A 14,529-nucleotide genomic window follows, 5' to 3' on the forward strand; every position below is an offset into this window, starting at 1 on the left:
CTCTTCATACTTTAAGTATATTTTGCTCAGTAACAGTTCTGTAGTTTACCTAAAATTTTGAATGCAGGACTTTTACTAGTTTTACATGAAGGTGCTGGTATTTGTACTTACATAAAGGTTTTGAATACACTGGACAAACATTACAGTCTCTGAAATGCAGACGCCTACATCCATATTTACATCCACACTGCATGAGACTCTACCATGTTTAGCCAACAGGTGACCTGCTCCACTGTCACTGTGATGCAAAGCCTCACTCAAAGAGCCTCCTGTTTCCAGGTTTCCACTTTGCCTCACATATTCATTATGTCCCATACAGTGTATGGGAATACATCTCTGAACAGCTCTTACCTTATTGGACTGTGGCCTTAGGGCCTTTGTTATGATTGGATACTTACAAAAGCCAGCCACCCCCTCTGTGTGTCTCTCGTTCTAAAGGTCTGCTCCTGCATATTAAACAGTCTGGAGCGTTGCAGCAATCAAACGCAGGAACTACTCCATCTACATTATCACCTCAGTGAATAAATTAATAAATAAAAGAATAAAATTAGCTACGTCTGAGACAATAAGGGGTGGTGGTGGTGGTGGTGGGGGTTAAGAAGGGGTTTGGGGGGGTGAGAGGCTTGTCATTGTGATGAAGACAGATGATGAGGCTGCATTGCTGTAAACGAGTGAGTCAGCCCTTCCTTCAGACAGACACAGCGCCTGCAGGAGGGAGAATAGGGGAGGGGGGGGTGGGTTGTGGAGGGGGGTCAAAGGGAGGAAGACAGAGAAATGCATGGGAACTGTCCCTGGTGCTGAAATCTGGAACGGCTGCTTTCTAACAGTTTCCAGTTCAGCTCAGTGCAGGGGGGGAGAAAAAAAAGAAAAAGAATCGAGGCGTGCTGTCTTTCACTACCTGACCCACATCTGAAACAATCTGTAGCTCTAGTTTTAGTGTAACAGGTCAGTAATTGACCTGCTTTCCAGTGCGAGCAAAACAAAATGATGAGTTTCGTACACCCATCAATTTTCAAACTCCACAGCAGGGGGAGTATAATATATGCTCAAACAAAAGCTTTAGAGGGTGCTGAGTTTTTCCACACACATTCTGTCCCGAGTCAGATATTTGGCATTCTGATCACAAAGCCAGCGCAGGGTGATTCTCTACCATGTAATTCTCTCTGAGCCAAGTCAAAAAGATTCTCATTAATGTACTTTTTATATCCCAAACCTCAGTCCCCAGGGACAATTGTATTGGGTTGTCATGCTATTTGTAGACTAATCATCTACACACACACACACACACACACACACACACACACACACACACACACAAGCCCCATAAGAACTGAATGTAAAAGAATCTGGATCAACAGGAATTGGATATCGCATTGTGCCTTTCAGGCATACCCACCCCCCCACCACCCCACCACCCTTCTCTTTCCACCCCCTCCACCCCCCCACACCCATATTCTTTGAAATGATTTTGTTGCATTATTCATCTTTCAAAGCTGTCATGCTTTGTGGCTAACCCTCTGTCAGTTTGCTCAACATCACAGATGCACCATGAGATGGATTCTTACACTGTATATTGCAGACAGCTGATCCAACGAGGAATTCAGCTGTATCATTTTGAGGCAAGTAAGGTGATACAGCTATATTACGTACTGATGTAACTGCTGAGAGCACCACTTCACACCCAGAAAATGCGAGCACCACCCTCACCTGTCTTTTTCACATTGTCACAGCAGCTGAAACATGTAACTTTGGTCATGCAGACTTTGCAACTTGTTACCCTGGTCTTCCTTTCTAAAAAAAAAAAAAAAAAAAACCCAAAGCAGGGGTGGTGGGTTGTGTTAATGTTATTTCAATGCTTTCACTTCATGAGTAACACATCAGAGATTCACTGATGGAGTCCCTTTACTTGTAAATACTGTAAATTAAAAAACGGACAGTCAGCGAGTAATAGGCAATTCCTCTCAGTTTGACGTGAAAAGATTATGCAACAGGTCCAGTACTTGCAGAAGCCGCCCTAGGCTTTAAGGGTCATTGTTGCAATATACAGTATTTTAGATGAGGCCAAGAGGAGGAATGATGTCACAAGTCCGTAAATAAGGGTCCTTTTCTCGGGCACTGCAGAGACCAGGCGGGTGTGGTGACTGCATTAGTAGACGCGCAATCCCCGGCGCAAACGCTCACCTAAGAGCAAAATGTGGACATTACTGTAACGGCTTTCCACCGCCGCTGTGACTACGGTCTACTGCTCGGACGTGTCTTGAAGTTGAAATCATTAATCTGCTGCCAGCAAATTTGACAAATTCACCGATCTCGCTTTATTCTGTCAGCCACAAGGTGCCCATTGACGGCGCGCCTCCCCAAGCCCGTGCTTGATAGAAAAATACATGTACAATGACAAGCTGACATCTGCTCTCCATCTGACAACAGCTTGGTATTCTCCACAGACACCCCACTCTCTCCCTCTGAGCACCCCATGCCTCTTTTTTTTTGTACGCCGCTTTCCCTCTGTACCCCACTCTTTCTCATTCCTATGCGGCTTTTTTTTTTTTTTTTCTCCATGCCAGCTCATTTCCACACACGAACAACAACGGAATTGAACAGCGGCTTCATAAAATATGCAGGGAAAAAGGCAACTCGGAAAGCACCGACATCTCAAGCACAACACTTTTCATGCTCTACTGAGAACTGACCTCCCAGTCTAACGAATCCCACTCTTCGGTAAACATCCGGAGGATTTCTTTTCATCCAAAAAAAGCGGACCAGGCGCAGCGGCTCTATGGAGCGACTGGGCGATGCGATGCCATTGCGCTTTTGGTATTATCCTCATGAAATCAATTTGAACAGGGGGACGTCGTCAGTAGAAGGCATCTCGGCGACGTCGAGACCAACTTGAGCGACACAGGAGAACGATGCTAGGTTTTACAGTCCAACATTTTTGCTCGGCGATGGCTGCAACCAATTAGCACACCACTTGCGCTCGGAGGCGAACAGCTCCTGACAAGGCGCTCCTTCTCTTGAGCATCGCTTCTATTTCAGCTGCTGTGCTGCTTTTCGGAAAAAGGTGGCAGACTAGACAACACACGCAACTTCTCATTTCCAAGGATATAGGGGGAATTTAGCGTAGCGCATACTCCAAAGCCAATAAATCCCCGTAGCGCATTTGACAAATCCTTTCCCTCTGCTGAAGGGGCAACAATAAAGGAAGCTTTTAAAGGTCCCTGCATGAAGTGCTTCTTAAAACACGTGACTCCATCTATTCCATGGTGAAAAAAAAAGATGCATTTGATCCATAATAGGCCCTAAGCAGTGGAAGACACGTTATGTGGGGGCATGGATGTGCTAAAAATGAATGACACTGGTACCACACGGTAGACTACTCACCATTAGCACAGCAAAGTTATTGTGATGGGTGCAATGAATAGTGGTCGTGTTGCCCCCGGAGCCTGTTATGTGGCAGCCCTCTGCCCTCCAGCCACCGTGTCCATCCAGCAGGTCAAAATCCCAATAGGCTGCGGTGGGGTCTACACCCAGTGCGAAGTGCCTGAGAGCAATAGTAACGGAGTGCACGGCGCTCCCGAGGCTGCACCCATCTGCAAGAAAAGCAACACATTCAATTAAGGAAACCAAGTGGAAAGTCTGTAAGTGCTATGGCAAAAGAAGCGCGGACATGGGCGCGCACATTCACATACAAACTCCTGTCTGCACTGCACGCACACGCACACACACACACACACACACACACACACACACACAGTCACACGGGAGCATTATATAGACATTACTCAAGTGTCAGACTGTTGTTGACAGACTGTTGTGTGGAGTGTTACAGATAAACTTTAATCTCAGATAGAAACCTAAAGTAGCTTTTTCTTCAGCAGAGTGCAGCAGTAAAAGTACAGTGTGAACGTTCATGAAACGATTTCATTAATTCGAATCAATGAAACAAAGAGTTTGGGTTTATTTTGGCACCATGCACAGGAGGCTGTGAAGCTCGTGTGTTGACATGTTGCGCAGAACAAGCTGATATACTCTGTGTGCGTGTGTAAGCATGTAGACCGAGTCGGCAAGACAGCACAGCGTTGACATCACAGGCATGATGATAAAAATGGATTTCCTCTTACCTAATTTGGTGAAAGCAACTGGTGTTGAAACGCTCCTACGCTTCCCATCATCTGCGAGATTTGACGAATTCCCCGTGCAAGGGAAGAGTTTTCCATTGCGAAACACAATAAACTGCAGCTTGCAAGTGGAGTTATCAACAGATTGCAACGCAGAGGAGGAGATAGGCGTACCAGCCAGCGGTAAATGGATTGAGGCGACTGCCACTGAGTTCTGCGGATGGAACAAAAAAAAAAGAGAAGAAAATAAAAATTAAATAATGTCTCCGAGATGCACAGGAGAAAAAAAAACAAACTCCCATAGAAAAGATAGACAAATTGCTTCCTTCTCCAGGAGTGGAGGCGACCATGGACCACAAGTGACCAAGGGAATGAGAATCACGTTTGAAGCGCTCTAGTGCGCCTATTTGGTCAGGCTCCCTGCCGCAGAGGTGGAAATGGTTCTTACCATTTCAGCTTGAGGGCACATCAACACTGCAGCTTGATTTAAAGAGACAACCGGTCTGTCTTTATCTTCTTTTCACCGACTATAAACACCAGAGAACCCCCGAAAAAAACCCATCCCTGACAAGATTTGGGTGAAAAAAACGTTGGGGTTTCTGGGAGAAAAGCATGGCATGGGAATGTCAAGGTATAGACACGCGCCATCTTTGAGCCTAAGTGATTCCAAACTCTGATCCTGTAAACTTGCTTTTTTATTATTATTGCTGTAACTGCAAGCAAAAAAAAAAAAAAAAAGCCAAACAATTTCCTGTGCAGGCAAAAATCCCAGCAGAGTTGCATTCAAGATCCACAATCCCTCTCATCTGTTATGACCAGTGGCTAATAATTTTACATACTGAATAAATAACCTGTTAGCAGTCAGAAGTCTCTGCCCGTCCTGTCCCAAGAAAACCTGAGCTAAAATCTGGATCCAGCCTTTTGGAGCTACATTATTACGGCTGCAGGAACTTTTGGCACAGCTCAGGCTTTAGTGAATTGATGCCCCTGGTGGACAGAAATGTTGCTCAAGGGTGTGTGGACTCAGTGCACTTACAGGACAGGCAGCACATAACCCTGCCAAAAGATCAAGTTTAATCATAAAAATGCCTCTGAAGTGACAGCGTCAGCATACAGTATAAGACCTACATGTGTGGCCACACACTCAACTCCATGCATCCTATCATCTGATATAACTGTGCAGGCTCTTACGTGTTTAATATTTAACGCATGAGATAGAGAGGGTAGAGAGAGGAACTATGGTGTACTTGCAAAGGCAAATAAACACACAGGGTTCAAAAGGAAAGGCTTCTAGATACACACACACAATCTCAGTTGTAATTTATTCAGAAAAGTGCTAAACTTCTGGTCAGTGACCTTCATCAGAGTAAGAAACTGAAGTGCAAAGCACAGACTGATGGCCTCTTTGTGCTGATTTGTTAAGCGATTACACAGAAACTGTTCTTTCAAATAAACATAACAGCTGAGTTTACTGACACATTTCTGCTCGGAGAACAGATTTCTTGGAGGAAGTAAAAAAAAAAAAAAAAACAAACACTGAAGGTCCCCACATATTTATCCAGTCGGTGACCCTAATGGAGAATGATGCTAATGGCGAGGCTGATGATAATATGTGTTCATAAAAAAGATAATGATTGTGGTAAGCGGGGGCTCGCTTTCCAAATGAAGCCTGTTTTGTTCGGCTTTCAATCACGTCACCCTCCAGCGTGAGAGGATCAGCACTTTGAGCCTAAAGGGGAGGGAAACTTCCTGCCCGAGATGAATGCGGATGCCCATAAAGTGCCCTTACAGTTAATGGGGAGCTGCTTAGTCAGACGTTCAGCCCAATCAATGTCCACAAGAAAGATGGCCAAATTTCTTAATCAAGTTAAACAAGAGCTCACTTGTCCGTTCTTATGTTTCCTTATGTGGGCTACAGTGTTGTAATGTCATCACGGGCTTTGTGGCCCCTCATATGCAATAGTCCTGGTTGTTTTGAGGCTCCTGGCCCTTCTATTATCCTAGAAAATAATTCTATATAGGTGACAAAGAGCAACGGTGTGCTTAAGCACAATTCCTTTACATTACGGCCACCATGTGCGAAGGGCCAGAGGTGATTCTACAGCATTGGGTTTGTTAGCTATTAGTTTCTGTATTGACTAGCTCTTGAAAGGCTATTGATTTTCATCCCGCGGTGTGTGTATGTGAATAGAGAGGAAGAAAGACAGAGGAGCCTTTCCCTGAAATTTATGTTGCATCATTTCCTTTCTCTGAACAGCTTAAGCCTGGCAGTCTGTTTCGAAGACGTCACTGGATACAGACATCAGGGATAGAGACAGAGAGGATTTGAGCCTCGGTGACAATTGAGAGCATTAAACACGGATCTAGCACGCTGTTCGAGGGGTGCCTTCGTATACGGCGAGCAAGGATGCCAGGTGACCTCCATCCCTGGGGGATGTGTTTTCAAAGTGTACAACTCACAAAAAGAAATCTTATCTCATATACTTGTCTCTTCATCTCTTTCTACATCTTTTATCCTCTTTTATGTGGCGTATCAAAGGGATTTACAGCCTAGAGGGTGTGCTATAAGCCACGGTGTGCAAGGTCCCATCCTAAGCTACAATCTATGTTCCTCCTGAGCAACCTAAACAGCTACATTTCCTCAACCCCAACACCACCGGGGACCTCACACTTCAGAGTTGATTTAGCTGGATGTACCTCAGTCATCTGACCTTCCTCCCAGCCCCTCCCTTTCTAACAGAGTAGCATGCTGTAGCCTTAGTAACCATAATCACACACTCCCCTCCGTCTCTAGCCTGGTGATCATTCTCCCTTTCCTTTTTTTCCCTTCACTTATTCCTTTCCTTACAGAGGGCATCCAGGTGAATGTCAGCAGTCACCTCCTATTCCAGGCTGTTCCCTCTCACCCACCTCCCTCCCTCCGTCCTCCTCCACCTGCTCCTTGATGCACAGCCCTGCTTGGTAGAACCACAAAACTGCAAAACAGCCTGCAGGGCAAAACACAACAGCAGCGTTTGACCCAGGGCAGGCACCAAATCACAGCATAAACATCACGCTTAAACATGGCTCCTTGATTTCACAGGGGGATTACTGTCGAATGCATTTAGACAAAGAGGTGGAAATTAAGTGAGCCAGAAAATGTTTTTTACTGTATTAAAAAAAAAAAAAGCCCTGCGCCTTTGTAGATATATCTGTGAGAGAGATAAATTTATTTATTTGCGCAGGCAGCAACTTGGAAATGAACTATGAATGAAATGAATTTAGCTCAAAGGGCAGGTTGGTGAGCTCGGCCCCAGCCGAGAAGAACTGCTGACGAGCATGATGGGAGATTTGCATAATTTCTTTTGTAATCACTGGCATTCCCGTCAGTGCGGACGTGGCCAAAGGCACAATGACCATGACAAATAGGTAGACATCAGGAGACTTCAGGGGGTTGTTTCGAACCCATGATGTTTTCAGAGTCTGAAAATAAATCAATTTGCCCACAAGTAACATTTAGCACGACCTTATACACACGCCTCTGCTGGAGCTGCTTTCGAGGGTTGAATGTATTTGTATTGCCAGGCATAAAAATATAAACAAAGGAAACATTATTCTACAAAAGTGATTGCCATGGCTACAGCTTAAAAGGCGTTTTCCTCTTGAGCATTATTATGTTGTAGTGTTGTTAGCATTACTTATCAAGTGAAATTAAACACAGCCCTACACGGTTGCCATGCCAACAAGAGTCTGTTTCCTCCAGACTGGTTGTGTTGGTTGGTGGGGTGGCGTGGTGTGGGGTGGGGGGGACCATTTGAGCAGATCTGAAGCAGGAAATCAGGCTCTTTGGAGAGGCAGAGTTGTGCTTCAGCTGTCAGCTATACTCTCCTCAGTCAGCTCTGACTCAAACTGTCACTTCACAGGGTTGTGTTTTAACAAAAACATTCAAGAGGCTGCAACAGATGGACAGCATTGTTTGATTAAAAAGGCATTGTGGGTTAGAAATTAGTGAATTCATTGTGTGTAAAAGCATAACTAATATATTAGCTGCAGGGTGATTGATACTGAGCCAAAAGGAGCCATGTCTTTGAGACGGAACAGATCCTAGAAGGGAAATTCACAGATTCTCAGCATTAATTAAGGCAAATACACAACTCTCTCTAAAGAACGTCATTGGCCATTTTCTGCTTCTTCCGTATCCAGAAATGTATTAGAAGAGTTTGTCTCATCGGTTTCCTGATGACACATTATTGTAGCCTACATATCCATTGTTAGTGAAGGCAGAGATGACTGTGACTCAGTACAGAATGTCTCCTGAAAGTACATATTTTCATGCAGCACTGTAATGATAAGAAACGATTTGGGCACACAAAGTAAAAAAAAAAAAAAAAAAAAAAAAAAAAAAAATTTCCATTCGTCTGAGTCATCTCTCATTTATTCTTAAAGGCTCAGTTCACCCAAATCAAAACAGAACATGTTCTAAGTTACTGTGCTGCTGTATCAAACCAAACAGAGTTCCTGTTTCATGTGCAGAGATTTTAAGATATCCACCTATGAAACTCGAGATGCAACTAGTTCTTGGATAGAACGAATAGTTCCAATGAAAACTGTTCACAGTGTGAATTCATCCACAGTGGAATGAACACAGTTTATACAAAGCATCCTTATATTCAGACAAAATGTTGATACTGGACGATTCTGTAAAAGTTAAGTGACAATGTTTTTTTATGCAAGGTGCATTTTTAAACATAACAGATACTGCTTTTTGCTTATCTGTATATACCAGTAACACTATTGTAAAGGTTAGGGAAAAGTTAGTGATTGTGGAAAATAAACTATGGTTAGGGAAAGGGAACTAAAACACTTGGTTAGGCAAAGATCCTGGTTACGGTTCATAAAAGGGAACATGTTAATAGCAGCAGTGGGAGGATGCAAACTGATGTTGGATTTAAATTGTGACAGGCAGAATCATTCATTGTGGACATACTGACATACTGCAGCCTGGTTCCACATTTCCAGCTTTTCAGTGATTCAAATAGGTCTGTTTCTGTGTTCATCGATGGTCTCATTTGGAAAATAACTAAGCCAATCTGAGCTTTGTTGGCCTGATTATGAAAGAGGATGTAATCTTCCTGTACCTGAGCCAAAAGAGTAGCTACAGCCAGGAAAAATCGTGAAAGAAAAATGGCAATAAGTGTGGATGAGATCAGTGCAGTACTATTTTTAGTTAACTGACAGAAATAACAACTTTTAATTCTTTGATGGTCATAACAAACATTAATTTAAAGCTGGATACATACTTGAAGCACGGACTTAAAATGCAGTCCTAGGTTTCATTTTATATTTCAGCATCAGATTTCATCTGCTGATAGAAGCATCGCAGTACTACACAGATGTAGGGTACAGGATCAGTCCATACTGCACTTTAATTACAGCATATTCCCCAAACTAACTTCATTTTTACGTTCTTTCATTTACTTTGTGATACATGCAAAGGCTACACACATTCTTATGTAACAGGGGACCATCAGCAGTTTTTGCATTCTCCATGTTGTATTTTCATAGCCTCCGTAGTCCTGATGTGTAACTGAATTTCTGAGGTTTTTTGCAACTTTCTCCCCAAGATGATAAAATATTTTGATGTGAAAAACTGATGGACTTCCTCTTTGACACAGTGTCGAGCGGAATAGTAAATTAAACAAAATGGCAATTCAGTCTTATTATAAGGCTACCAATGTATAAGGTCAGTGGTAAGGACAATGCCCTTATACAGTTTTATACACTGACTTTTCCCTGCAGAGCAGTGAGTCATTCAGAAGCTGGATTCACTCACCTGTTCACTGAAATACTTTTCATTTTCTGGGTTTATTTTTAGGGGAGATGCTATATTGTCGGATATACAAACTAAGCAAACATCTAGAAGATTATTTAAATGGACTGCTGCCATTAATCCTGAAACTTACTCACTCCTCCTGATAGCAACGCTAAAGATGGCCAACTGAAAGTAACATTAATGTTACCTCCTCTTCCACAGCACTTGAAGCTGGTGACTTAAAAAAGGATTGTATCTTAGTGACAAGTTTGCTCTCTGGTTTCTGTTTTGTTTTTGGTAAATAACATTTCAAAAGTGTTTTTCAGGTAGATCAGTGCGTAATCTTGTAAGATATCGATAGTGAAAACATGACATCTCTGTCTGTGTTCTGTCTCTCTCATTGTTAACGAGCAGACAGAGTAAAGGTTTGGATGCGTCATTAAGTAAATAACCTTCTTGTTCTTGTCCATGTAAGTTGAGGAAATGGCCCTCCTGCAAGCACCTGCTGAGAGAGGCAATGACAAACCCCGAGCCTTTTATCTATTCATGTATTCATTCACTTTAAACCATTCATTACCTGTTTATTCACCAACATGCTCCTTCTCAGTACTGCTGAACCAGTTATAATTGGTCTGTTTGTGAATAAGACTGAATTGGCATGACTGGAATTCCAAGAAACGAGTCAGCATTGGGTCCATAACAATATACCTTTTTGCCTGAGGTTGAATACGCATTTCACACACACACGCACACACACACACACGCAGACACACGCACGCACGCACACACAGACACAAACAGTCGTGTGGTCCTTTTGGAGTCAGTCCAGGTCATGCTTTACTATCACCACATTTTCTCTCCCACGCTCAGGCTTCTCAAGTTTGATTCAGCTGCGGGGCAGAGAGACAGGATTAATGGGCGGTCATTTGGTGCAGCAATAACAGTTGGCTATCACACAAAGTGGGTGTGCTAGCACTGCCCGAGAGGTGAAACACAGTCATAACTTTGGATTAGGCCGCAGGGTCCTGTCCTCTCTATCTGGACTGCCCGATGGATATGAGAGTTCCCCGTTTAATTCAGTACATCTACGATCTCTGGTTTTCCAGTTACTCCCAGGTTAACCTTCACTTATTTTGGGTCATCAGTTCAATAGAGAAAAGGACAAGACAACTATACAATCAAGGTCATGTTGAGCCACTAATTCATTAATAGATTTCTCACTTCTGTTCCACCTGTCAGGCGGCGTTATTTCAGACACACTGCGTCTCAAGCCAGAAACAACTTTGCTGCACAGATATCAAAGTCCAGTCACTCGCACCGCAGTCAGAGCCACAGCTTAAACCAGAGAGCGGGTATTCTACTTGAACAACATGATTAAAGTAAATCTCCATTTGAAGAGAGAGGGGGTAGAACAATTGCGGTCTCTTCGGGGCCTTTTCAGATTGTAATTTGAGATTCGGCTCGGAGGTGAAATGAATGTGAACTAGTGTGTGTGCTTCGCAGATTGAATCATTCAATTACTTTTCAGCCGCTATTTGATTTTCTGCGTGTGTGGTGTTTATGACAATCTCTCAGTTTTGGCAAGGCAAGGCCAAGTATTGATCTCATAAACGCATGCCATCAAACTGTTTGCAGTTTGAGGGAAAAATTGAACTCGACAAATTAACTGGAATGAAATAATTATACTGCAGAGTGTAACCCCAGCAGTTGACATTCATGCTGTTATGAATCCAACTGCTGTAAAACAAACACACACATGCAGATACACAGAGGATTTGAGATGTGTATCTCTCTCCTTTAAATGATGTATTGTGTGTATTAGCGGATAGTTATAACCACTGAGATTTGTTGGCCCATAGTCCTTGCTCCCATTTACAATTCAGTGGCAAGAAGGTAAAGCTAGTCCTGTCCAGGTGTCTCCATGGTAACCTGTTTATGAGTCTGCGTGACTTAACAATTTCCCTCCACAGACGCAGGGCTGGGGGCTAGGGGGCGCGTCGTGTGTTAAGTGCCTTTACATCAACATGGGTATAAATGAATATGCATGACTGTGGGGAACTGGGGGTCATTCATCAGCAAAAACCAGAGCAGAACATGCTACAGTGGGATGGCTGGCTGGAGACCAACACCACTCGGGAAGATGATTAAACACCTGCTCAGCCTCCTCTTCAGCAAAGATCAAACTGTTAAGATTTCAAAGACTGAAAAAAAAAACACATGTAATTAAATTTTTATATATGATCTGATCAACCCCCAGGAAAGTGTAAATATTACATTTTCTTGAGACCATTATGATGCAAGACACAGAGTGGTCTGAGAGCTGCTCATTAATGATTATCTAAACACAGGCAGCCGCTCTATAGGATTTTATCCTACACGGTGGTGTTGAGCTGCGGACCCTATCGTCCCTCGCATCGCACCTACACACACCTGCTGCTGTGTAAACGAATGAGACGTGAGAGGGGTCGAAGGGTCGTCGCAGTCTGCATACCAAAGACAAATCACGCTGAGGAGAAAGAACAAAGCTCTGGAGATGAATCACCTCCACACACACACGACTAAACAGCATAATAGCGCTTCTGTGGTCCCATCAGTGTGGTAGATGATGCAACAAGCTGACTGCTTCCAGTTGAACCCTGCAGCAGGGAGGCAGTGAACCAATCAAACACACACACACTCACATGTCCTGTCAACCAGGACAAAAACAACATGAAATCTATCATGCAATGCTGTGTGTAAATGCAGAGGCTGTGTTGACAACCTTACATGGCAAATCATGTTGACAAGACACCAGTTTTAAATATGAATAGATGAAAATTCATAAAGAGGTATTGCTTAGCTTAAATATATTTAAGCTACCATTAGCATTGTCAGGAGATGTCATTGTCTTAAATGGCCTCTTCTCTCATATAAACGTCTGGAAAATGCCCTTGGGGCCAGGGCAGATCTAGCAGATCTGGGAGGAAAATTAAAGCACATAAAAACGGGAAGAGAGAGCTGTATATTTATGGCCTTTTACCATATTAATCCCTGCCCACTAATCCTTCACTTGCACCAAATAAAACTGTAATGGCTTTGGTGGTCATCTTTATCTCATCGGGCTGATGATGAACTCACTGGCAGAAGTGACAAACCCATTCCCAGACCAGCGGGCTGTTTCTTATGCACCTATACTGTTTGTCTCCTTGTGTCTGATATTCCTGAATGTGGTCTGTGACGATGCATTTATGATACCTAGAGCAAAAAACATCTGCATAGTACACACATGAAAAGATAAAGGATGGAAGGATGAATCCAGAAAAACAAGAATAAGCTTATTCACCAAACCTTCCATGCATTCAGTTTTCATCCTCTGTGTTTAGTCACTTAAGACTGGCTTTATTAAAATTCTAGCCTCCAGATTTATAACGTCAATACAGGGTGTGTTTCTTTACACAATCATAGCTTGAGATACGTGATTCACTTAGCTATAGCTAAAAGAATATTCCATTGAAAAGTACAGGAAACACGAAAGGTGCGTCTGGCAGTGTAGAAAAGCCGACAAATAATGACTCCTTTAGGACTCAACTTCAACTTGAATTGGAACTTGTTGGTTTTAACTTGGAGCTTAACCTGAACTTCAAAGCCAAGACCTGAGACTTACTTGTGATCTGCAAAACTATGACTTTGTCCTCCCTCTGCATCATGCTGCTGCCAGTGTTGGTGGCCTCTCTCAGTCTGGGTCTGCTTGAGTCGCATATTAGATCAAGTCTAACTGGTCGGTTCTCTTCCAGCTAAAAATTAATTTTAACATCCTGGGAGGTGCTCGTAGGCAGATTTTTAAACCTCTGTACAGAGCCAGACTATCTGTTTGTAGTCTTTATGCTACACTAACATGACACTTGACAGGACAGTGAATGAGCTTGTTTTCCAAAATGTTGACTTGTTCCTTTAAAACCTACAGGGGGGGAGTATTTGGTCCTCAAAAGATCGACTTTGAGTTGAGTTTCCCATTTAAATGTAATTTCAGTGTGGCCTTTTATCATTGAAAACACAAAAAATATGTTCATGGGGAAAAAGTAAACAATCCTTCTTATTTCTTATTTACCCATTTTTATATATTGCATGCACTTTAGATTTGTTTTGATGTTTGTCCATAGCTCCTGTTTGGTATTCTGTACAAGTCTCCCAGTCTTGGTCATGCTGAAGAATCCAAGACACTTCACCGCGAGCAAGGGTAGGATAGAGGATTTATTGAAGCGCTCTTGTGCTTCACACGCACATCCCTTTAATCGATCTGTTGAAGCATTACCATAGTCAGCTCACTCTGGCTGTTCAGCCTTCCCCATCCCCCTCCATATTTTGATCAATGGAGGTCCCATCCATAGTCAAGCCCCCCCACCCACCTACCCCATCCACCTCAGCTACAGTGGGACCAGAGCCAATTGACTCATATATGTAGTGAGAAGAGAAGAAGGAGGCTTGTATTTCACAATCAGGGCCATCACTCCAATGAGAACAATCAGGCAGGCAGCAATTTCTCCAGCGCCATGATGGTGATGGTCATGATGGGAATCGCAATTCTCTTAATAAGATGAAAAAAAAAAAGATGATGATCTGAGCTTACTTTGAGCAAATGAA

General features: G+C 43.1%; 1 protein-coding gene across 1 annotated transcript in view; it reads right to left on the reverse strand.

Moving 5' to 3' along the window:
- The window catches only part of LOC121190107 (adhesion G protein-coupled receptor A3), a 140,280-nt gene that overhangs the window by 42,027 nt on the left and 83,724 nt on the right, over window positions 1-14,529 (reverse strand). Inside the window, exons 13-14 of the mRNA XM_041050693.1 lie at window positions 4,122-4,332; window positions 3,382-3,590 (exon numbers count right to left, since the gene is read on the reverse strand). Of these exons, the coding sequence (XP_040906627.1) occupies window positions 3,382-3,590; window positions 4,122-4,332 (420 nt within the window). The remainder of the gene's footprint in view (window positions 1-3,381; window positions 3,591-4,121; window positions 4,333-14,529) is intronic.

This window comes from Toxotes jaculatrix, chromosome 11, assembly GCF_017976425.1.
Source record: "Toxotes jaculatrix isolate fToxJac2 chromosome 11, fToxJac2.pri, whole genome shotgun sequence".
Classification (NCBI taxonomy): Eukaryota; Metazoa; Chordata; class Actinopteri; family Toxotidae; genus Toxotes; species Toxotes jaculatrix.